Below are 9,753 nucleotides of genomic sequence, written 5' to 3'. Positions count from 1 at the left end.
ACTAATATGATCACATTGAGGATTACGCCAGCAGACCTGACAGTATTGCCCCTCAGGAACGGGGATACATTTTTTTAATCATTTGAATATGTCTCTACCCCTCCTCCCTTTTCTTTTTAGGCTTCCAAGGCACAAAACCTGTCACAAATGTCCACAAACCTGAGGTGAGTTGCACAACATCTGACAGTTGCTCACAGTTGCTGAGAAGAATCCCCCAGGTAAACAAAAACAATCATGGCTGACTGGAAGGCTTCGGATTGCTGTCTAGCAGCCGTCTCTTACTGATTATGAGCCAACTTGGTATTGCTCGTATATATTTTTTTAGATATAATCGTTGCCATCCATCACAAAACTAAAAAACAATCAGTTGTCTTAGCTGCTATAACTGCTTTTGCATTTCGTATTAGTTACTTCTAATCTTCCTCAACAACAGTGTGACTAATATCTCCCCGCCCACCCTGATTTTTTTTTCTGAAAATTTTGTTAAAATCCTTTCAGTTTTTTTTTTTTGGGTGTAGCATTGCTAACAAACAACAGGCATCGTTACGTCGACAAACAAACACTCTCCCAACATCATTTGTCTAACTTGTAGGAGGCCGACCCCGTGCCCCCTCGACCTCCTCTTCCTCAGTCCTACGAGAGCGGAGAGTGCCCTTCGGTCCTACCGCCCCCCTCTGTCCCCTCTTCTTCCTCCTCCTCTTCCTCTTCCTCCTCCTCCTCCTCCTCCAGTGGTGGTGGAGGAACCAGCCAAGGGCACATTCCTCGCCCTCTTCAGCATCAGAGAAACGGAGCCCAGAGCGTAAGCTGTTTCCTTTTTCAGCCACGTCATGGTGTGTTGTTGTGAATGCTCCATCGTGTGCTGTGATCGTCAACCAAGTGCCAGTCATTGATGTCATCATCAGCATCATCATAAGCAGTTTCAGCATTCATCTTCATCTTCAAATGATGCCCTCCCACACGCCTGTTCTTGCCTTGGCATGAGTGTGCCGATTGTTCTCCCGCTTGTTTCCTGTCCTTGTGGATATGTTTATTCTTTCTTCCCCCTATTTTTCAGTATCTTTTCATCTGACTGCTTTGGTTTATTCCATCTATCTATCCATTCATCTCCTCCCTTCATTCTTTCACCGCTCCCTTATTGAGCATCCGTCATGAGTTTGTTGTGGTTTACATAAGCAGTTTGACCTTGACTTTTTTCTTCCGTTCAAGAGTCACGTCGCTGTGTGTGGGAGTTGCTTTTTTGAGTGTGTGTGCGTGTGTGTGTGTGTGTGTGTGTGTGTGTGTGTGTGTGTGTGATGTTTGGATTTGTGCTGTGGTTGGTTGCTTGTCGGCTTTAACATGACTTTGAGTTCATGCCATCTGGATCCTGGTTTGTGTTCCTCCATCCATGGTTTCAAGCCACCCCTCCCACCCCGTCCAACCTTACCCCAACCCATAGTGCTGTGGTGTACTGGTCCTTTTATGTCTTGTGGTGCCTTGTGTCGAATGTATCTTGAATGCATTTTGAACATCTGGTGTGCATTGTGCAGTGCGCTGTGTTGTGGATGGTTCTTGGCCCGTTGTCCATCCTCCCCATGTTGCCAGCCGTGCTGTGTGTGGCCATGTCACCAGTGATGTTCATCATGCTGTGCCTGACCCCACCTGACCCCACCTCATGCTTGTGACCATTAGGGTTAGCATTTCAGACAAGCCTCTTTCTGGCTGCAACACAAAGTTGCTGAAACTGAAGTGAAACTTAATGGTCATGTTTTGGCTTTGCGGTTGTATTGGGTAGTTTGTGTACTGTGTGTGTGTGTGTGTGTGTGTGTGTGGTGTGCGTGTGTGTGTGCGTGTGTGCGCGTGTGCGCGCGCGTGCGTGCGTGTGCACGTGCGTGCGTGTGCGCGTGTGTGTGTGTCATGGTAGTGTGGTCAAGAGGTATCGTAGTTGTAAAGGTAAAAACCTTGCCATGCATTTCTGCACTTCATGTAGTGCTACTTAACCCAGTTGATTCCACTACTTAACTGATCTACGTTTCAGTCTGTGTACTCGTTATTGATCAGCTGGCTGGGAATCAAAAAAATGATTGGTTCAAAGAAAAATGCTGGCAGGGTTTTGACCCTCCGGAGCTCAGTACTGACTCCTCTGGTGTACTGGATGTAGTCTTTGTGTTGTGCGCCATGTACCATATGTCCAAGATGTCATGGTCGATCTCTCTCAGGGTCCAGACTACCGGTTGTGTAAGAGTGAGCCGGAGCTCACCACAGTAGCCGAGGTGGACGAATCCAACGGGGAGGACAAGACGGCCGAGCAGTTGTCCGAAGGCAGAGAGAAGGAACCCAGCAGCACGAAAGGTGCCCTGCTAGATAAAGACATCCGTTCCGCGGTGTAGAATTCAAAAAAAATCTAGAACATTCTAATAGCTTGTTAGAGCTTCTCAAAACGAGTGTTCTTTCAACCTATTTGTGTGTGTGTGTGTGTTTGTTTATGTGTGTGTTGCTCGGCAGTGCACCATCCAGTGGGCATTGTGCAGCCCAGAGCAAAGTCGCCCGTTTCCGATTCGACCAGCATCGCGTCCTATGTCACTCTGAGGAAGAGCAAAAAGCCAGATTCCAGAACAGTAAGTGACGGATCACTTGGGACAAAAAAGAGGGAACTACTCAGCGATGGCCTTGACGTACCACTCCTGAGTTAGACCCATCTTTTGTGTTATTCGTACATTTTCCCTGGGAATGGTCTGGGTAAAATTTATTTTTTATTCCCTTTAGGCCAAAGAGGTAGAGATTTGAAGAGGCTGATTCTGGCCAAAGGTTTTCGTCTAGAAAATTGTCTTGACTCGATACATAATGTTTGTCCATGTTGTACTACAGAGGTGATATGTTTTTATGCAGCATATCAGTCCTTCATCTGGTGGTGCTCACAGCATCATGAAATTGAAAATAGCTGCTGACAGAATCTGTAATGTCATACATGTGCATGAGCATCGATTTAACCGGCTCTGAGGGATTTGATCTACCGATCTGCAGACATCTTTAAACGTGAACTGAGACATTTCTCAGCCGTGCTTTTCATCAATTCTTTGCATCTCACTGCTGCATGACTTTCCCTTATCCATTCTGCATTGGATAAGAATGTGTCACATTCCCTGCAAGACACCATGGATGAAAATGCTGAATTCTGATCTTCCTCCATTTTGTTGAGAGCCAGATATGCTGTTTGCATAGCAGCAGTGAGCAGTGTTTTGCTGGGCGATGCGTTTTGCCCATCTTGCCTTCTCTCTCTCTCTCTCTCTCTCTCTCTCTCTCTCTCTCTCTCTCTCTCTCTCTCTCTCTCTCTCTCTCTCTCTCTCTCTCTCTCTCTCTCTCTCTCTCTCTCTCTCTCTCTGTCTCCCGTGAGTAGTGATATGGCTGTATGCCCCCTAAAGAGGTGACAGGCAAAGAGGCAGTCTCACAGGCAGGCAGGCAGGCAGGCAGGCTCTGACCTTCTAAGATAAAACTTGCAGTTTCATGCCGTGCCAGGATGCCCCCTACCGATTGCCATCTAAATCTGTAACCTTGATGATATCGAAGTATGCAGTCACTTCTTTGAGAACATGCTGGCTTGCTGACTAGAATGTATCCTGTTGTGTAAAGCGTGTTGTAATCCGTGCTCTAAGATTTTTTTTTTATTCTTTGAGTTCATCCCTGATCACCGATTGTCTCAATGGTGCAAGTTTCCAGTGTAGTAATGTTTGTTTTTACTATCGTAATCTTCTTTTAGTGATTTTACTTTTCTGCTTGCCTAAAGCCTTTTTTTGTCTTTATCGCGGATAGTCTGTCATCCTCAGTGTTCATTCCGGATTGCGCACTGCTTCAACATGTGCAGTGAGTAGCTGAGGGGAGCTCGGTGGTTTTCGTAATTAGATTATCACATTGCTTTGAAGATGGTGGTGTGCCAGCAGAATCTGTTCCCCTTATGAAACATGAACAGATCCTCCCAGCAATGCCAACAAAAGATACATTCAGATTTTTCCCAGCTGTCTCTCTCTCTCTCTCTCTCTCTCTCTCTCTCTCTCTCTCTCTCTCTCTCTCTCTCTCTCTCTCTCTCTCTCTCTCTCTCTCTCTCTCTCTCTATCCTCTAATTTATACCTATAATCATCCTAAACATCATGCCAGAATGTTTTCAGTTGGGGAAAAATAAACAGATTTGTTCACAGATAAGAGATTTTTCTAAAGGCATAATCACTTAATTTGGTACTCAGGGTAAATCTGTCCCTTAATCAACGTAAATTTTTGATGTACTCCTTTCCTGTATGCATTAGTGTCGTAGTGATGAAAGTGTAAGTTCAAAGCTTAATAGGTCTCTTTGTCCAATGCTGCTTTGTGTGCTTGTTCCGATCTGAAGGACAGCATGGAAACCCATTGAAATCTTCGCCTCAGTTGGGCAGGGAGGGCAATACATATTAAACATTAGAAAAGGGAAAGCTTGCTGTTTATTTATAGATCCACCGTGTCAGCAGCATCAGATGTGAAACCAGCTTTCCATCAAGTTTAAAGTAGTATTTTAATTAATCTAAAAGACCCCTACAAGAAAATGAATTGATTATTCCCAAACTATATCTCACCTGTGATATAGTCAAGTGATAGGCAGGCTAGCATGTTACCAAGATATCTGGCAACGTAGAGTCATTAAATATATCACCTCAGTATCCAGTAGTTTGACTGTACATTATGTATACAAGAGTTGTACTTTTTGGAGAGACTTTTCTAGTGAAGCACAGACGTTCTTGATATGGTGTTGTAATAAACCTGAGGCTTTACCTCTGAGGTAACTTAATTCAGAGACTGGTTTTTATCTCACAATTAATGTCTTAATAATTTAAGAACTCTATTAAGTCTTGCCTCGCCTTGCCCTGCCTTCAATGTGTTTTATTAATTCTGTGTTTCATTTAATGTAAGGGGAAATTAAAAGCTGTTAAGCACTAATGAATGGCCTTGCATGGCTTCAGGGTCAGTAAAGGTTGATGTATTTTGGTCATTTTGGTAGCTTGGGAAGGGTTTTTTTCCTTTATGAAGGACAATTAGGCTCACATTGTTTAGGATATCAGGTGCAGTCTTTATCCTGATGAAACCTTAAACAGTTAGTTCACAGCATCTACTATACCGTATGCACTCTCTTGTCAACAACCCTGAAATGAGTTGTATTGGCAGGAACTCTGTTTTTTTTAGTTTAGCTGAGCTAGATTGATTGATTGATTGATTAATGTATCATCCTTAAAGATGGATGCACCATAAAAATTGTGGTGTTAATTTAGCATATTGCCAATACTCTACTTTTATTTGACTCTCTCAGTGCTGAATTGAACACAGTGTCAAAGTTAAAACTGTTAAAACTATTCTGTAGAGCACATTTTCTTCTATGCTCTACATTTATCATTTCCTCTGCAGAACTTACTGTGCCAAAAGGCTGATCATCCACTACAAGGCAATGCGACCATCGCATCACAACACGAAATCGTGTTGCTCTCGTCCTCAAAGACACTTTGACAACTTTAAGTGACACTGCTCTGTGTTGTGACAGGACTGCTGTACAGCGTGCCTCTACCCTATTGGGTAGTCAGTCACCTCACGATATGGTCCCGACGTGAGAAGAATCTTAATAAATCTAAAGATTTCAGAGAATTCTTGGATGCATCACAAGGGCCGATCGCATCACATCCTGTACCCACCATGCTGTGCGGGAGTGAAATCGCCCTCCTCATTGAAAATGTATTGGGCAGCGTGATGCGACGGTCGTGTCACTTGCTAGTGGATAATCATCCTGTCATGCCTAACCTCTCATCACACCGTAGCAGACCTTACCAAGTAACACACCTTTGTGTCCTCAGGAGCGTCCACGCAGTGCAGTGGAGCAACTAGAAGGTGAGGTCTTCTCAAGACGAGGCAGTAGCAGTGGAGGAGGAGGAGGAGGTGGCAGCAGCGGAGGAGGAGGTGCTCCGGAGGGGGTGCGTCCACGCATGAGCGTGGAGGAGCAGATGGAGCGCATCAGGAGGCACCAGCAGGCCACGCTGAGGAGGCGCGAGAGCGCGGGGGCCTACGACACCTCCCTGTCCAGGAGCTCCTCCTTCAATAGAGACCAGATCGTCACCAACCCCTACTACACGCTACAGGTACACACACACACATACACACACATACACACGCACGCACGCACGCACGCACACACACACACACACACACACACACACACACACACACACACACACACACACACACACACACACACACACACACACACACACACACACACACACATACACACACACACCTGTCCTTTATCATATAAACTGGTAAAATCGCATACAGGGCAACCGTTAAAAAGACCCTTGCTTAGGACACACCAGGTAAACACACCAACTCTACCAGCCCTCAACACAACTGCCTGATCTGGCCCACTACCGCACACTACAGATCACACTCTCCTGTTCTCACTGCAGGCACACAATCTATTGCAATCTACCGGCTATCAATCTACCGCAAATGAACTCCTATAACTCACTAAAGTCAAATATCCCTCGGTTTGTTTGTCTTTGAAGGATTTTGATCTTATATTAAGCTGATATCTTTCCCTAATTTCCCGCCTTCAGATTTTTAGCAGGATCAGGCTTTTGATTCATATATCTTAGATTAAACTTCTAATACAAATGTGCCTAGACTGTTAGATGTCCAAGCATAAATTGCATTTTCAGATCTTGAAGATGTACCATGCTAACAAGAATGAACAGTCTCAAAAGTAGTCTTTGATTTCTTACATTATTGCTTATTACATTTCTTACCAATACGACTCTGTTAGTATAAGCGATTGAGACACCAGTAATGCCTCCACACACACAAGTGTTAGTTCAAACTACGTACTTGCTCTCTACTGCAGAATCCGATTCTAAATCAGCTCCTTCCACAGTTGGTTCATTCTTTAATCAAACCCACATATATGGCTCAAGTGTGGCCAAACCACCACACCAGGGGTGAATTTCTCAAAACCAAAGTGGCTTACTACATTAGCTACTTTGTTGTCATGAAGGCGTGTGGACGCTGGCGCGTTTAGCAGCCGCTGCTCGCTTTCTTCCATCCATTCAATCCAATTTACCACCATCGCACTAAAAACTTCGGACAATTTTACACTCTTTCCGGACGGACAAACAACTTGTCGTCGATACCTGGCTGTTGACGAACCAGGGTGGCCTTCCAGCTGCACTGGCGTCGGCGCGCTGTGTGACTGCTTCTACAACACCTGCTGTTCGGGGAGACAATTTTCCGTTGCCGAATGAGGAGTTTACAGCTGACTGCTGTGAAGCCAGCCCGGCTGTTGGCTTCACCTGCTCGTGGCCTTACAACAACACCCAGCGTGTCTCCTCCTGTCTGCACCGGCGTCTCCACGGATCCCGCCATGGCATTTTACTACAAGCTGCCGCCCCAGTCAGCGTGTCCGCGGCTCCGTCTGTGGCATTTCTCAGCTGTGACTTCACCTGCTTGTTCGGCTACCTCCCTCAGCCGAACTCGCAGCCGCGATGGGGTCTTTGGATCGTTGTATCCCCTTGTAGAACTGATTCCATCTCTGCCCCCATCGTCTGCTAACCTCTCCACAACACCTACTGTTCCATATCACAATGGACCTAAAACCATCCACTCCGTCTGCTTGTTGTACTTTTGTTGAGTGCCTGTATGTCTTTGTGTTTGAAATGTGTTTGTTTCTGTGTTCTATGTTATGTAAAGCGTCTTTGAGTGTCTTGAAAAGCGCTATACAAAATAAATGTATTATTATTATTATTATTGTTTTCAATGCATTTTCCCATTGGCAACTACCGAAGTTGCTAACAGGCTAACAACTTCTCTTTTGAGAAACTCACCCCAGAAGTGGCCACACAACACCACACTTTTGAAGAAATCGCCAGACCCTCTACTTGACTTACGATACGAGTTGACGTGTGCTTTGAAGTACCCATATCAAGCACGCCCAGTTCATCAGGTTTTCTTTCTCTCTCTTTTTTTCTTATTTCATATTTTTTTCACTGTAACATGAAGGCCGATTCGCGGCGTATCAAAGGCTATGAATAATGGATGGGCTGCCAGGGCCGAAGTTGCTGATGGAGTGTGAAGCGGGGCGATACGGCGCTGTGTAGAGAGTGTAGTGTATTGTAGTGTAGTGTGGTATGTGGTTTCTCACTACAGATGGTGTGCGTGTGCGTGTGCGTGTGTGTGTACTGTGTTGAAGCACTTGGCCCTATTGCGTCCTTCACAGGAAGGAAGACCTTTGAGATGCCGGTCATGCTCGGCACTCGGCTTGTAAGGCCTCCTCCAACAGCCGACAGCCTGTCATCAGGTCTCTGGCAGAGCAGTGGTGGTGGTGGATTTCGGAGGGAGAGGGGTTGTGCGGCAGAGGGTAGCAAAGAGGATGGAGGGGCAGGTGGTAAACTTGGCGCCATATCATGGTGCCCGTGTCAGAGTTAGGTGGTGTTGGGCTGCGGGTAAAGGGGAGAGGGGAGGTACACGGGTGGGGAGGGACCACTTGGTTTTGGCATCATGTCACTGTGTCTATGTGAGACAGGGCTCGGGATGGTGGTGGTAGTGGGCGGGCGTTGGAGCGGAAGGGTGTGGTGTTTATGTCAGTCAGCGGATCTGCAAGAGTTGGGTAGTGTTGGGGATGTGAGGGCGGAGGGTGTGTGTGTGGGGGGGGTGCTATGTCTTGGCAGCATCTCAGTGTGGCACCGCTGTCTTGTCAGCAAGTAGGCACATGGCGACGGGTGTGGGAGGGGTTTGGGGTCGTGGGGTCAGGGGCGGAGCTATAGGGAGGGCCGGCAGGGCACTTGCCCCTGGGTCCGGGTCCAGGTTGGTGGTGGGGGCCCTATTGTGAGCTTGGCAAGCTGTATAGGGGGCCCTATAAGCGTCTTGCCCTGGGGCCCTGTGTGCAATTGCTCCGCAACTGCGTGGGGTTGTTTTGCTTTAGAGTTTGAGATGTGAAAAAGACTGTGACAGTCCGCAGTCCTCCCAACACACAACAAATATACAGGCTTACATTTTTTTTGTTAAAGTTTCACAAATTTGTTGGTGTCATGAAGGGTACACACTCATGGAAAGGTTTTTATATTTTTCTAATATGGGTTTGTTTTTTTGTATGTGGTACAGTATATGGGCTGAAAAACCCTTCACGCATGCCCCCTGAAATAACAAGGCATATGATAGTAGGATTCATTTGCAGCAGAGATGGCCACCTTTCATGATAAGGCCAACATTTTTCATAGCCACCGTCAGAGGTTCGCATTACAACGCATTTCGACCACAAGAGAAGCTACAAAATGATGATGAATAACATTTTTGTTGTATATACCCGACCATTTATTGAACCACTGCTTTTAAACATGATGCCTTTGATAAACAAAGACAAAATGTTTAGTGTAAAGAAGAGAGAGAGAGTGCAAAATACTCACATTTACTATAAGGATGGCACAAAATTAAATTGATGTACAGTGACACCTGGTAGTAGACAGTCAGCAACAACAAATACAGTAATGGGAAATAATAATAATAATAATAATAATTGTGTGCGTGCGTGTGTGGTGTGTGTTTGTCTACTCTAGAGCACCAAGCGCGGCTCCGAGGCTGTTTCCCCAGACAGGCAGAGGCTGGAGGCCTCACTGCAGGCCCTGGAACAGGAGATGCTGGAGAGGGCGTCTGCCATGCAGATCCCCCTACCAGGCAGAGACGCCCAGACCAAACCCCCAACACAGGTACGATACAGGGACG

At 46.0% G+C, this 9,753-nt stretch overlaps 1 protein-coding gene across 19 annotated transcripts in view; it reads left to right on the top strand.

The window, feature by feature from the left end:
- The window catches only part of plekha5 (pleckstrin homology domain containing, family A member 5), a 277,740-nt gene that overhangs the window by 258,531 nt on the left and 9,456 nt on the right, over positions 1-9,753 (top strand). For 17 of the 19 annotated variants that reach the window (XM_063217075.1, XM_063217090.1, XM_063217074.1 and 14 more), the window contains 5 exons: positions 121-164; positions 2,196-2,328; positions 2,482-2,594; positions 5,841-6,122; positions 9,588-9,737. In XM_063217075.1, the coding sequence (XP_063073145.1) occupies positions 121-164; positions 2,196-2,328; positions 2,482-2,594; positions 5,841-6,122; positions 9,588-9,737 (722 nt within the window). Of the gene's footprint in view, positions 1-120; positions 165-592; positions 800-2,195; positions 2,329-2,481; positions 2,595-5,840; positions 6,123-9,587; positions 9,738-9,753 lie in introns of all 19 variants that reach the window. The other 2 variants (XM_063217076.1, XM_063217084.1) reach the window with 2 other exon arrangements.

This window comes from Engraulis encrasicolus, chromosome 15, assembly GCF_034702125.1.
Source record: "Engraulis encrasicolus isolate BLACKSEA-1 chromosome 15, IST_EnEncr_1.0, whole genome shotgun sequence".
NCBI lineage: Eukaryota > Metazoa > Chordata > Actinopteri > Clupeiformes > Engraulidae > Engraulis > Engraulis encrasicolus.
This window is presented reverse-complemented; position numbering and strand designations above follow the sequence as displayed.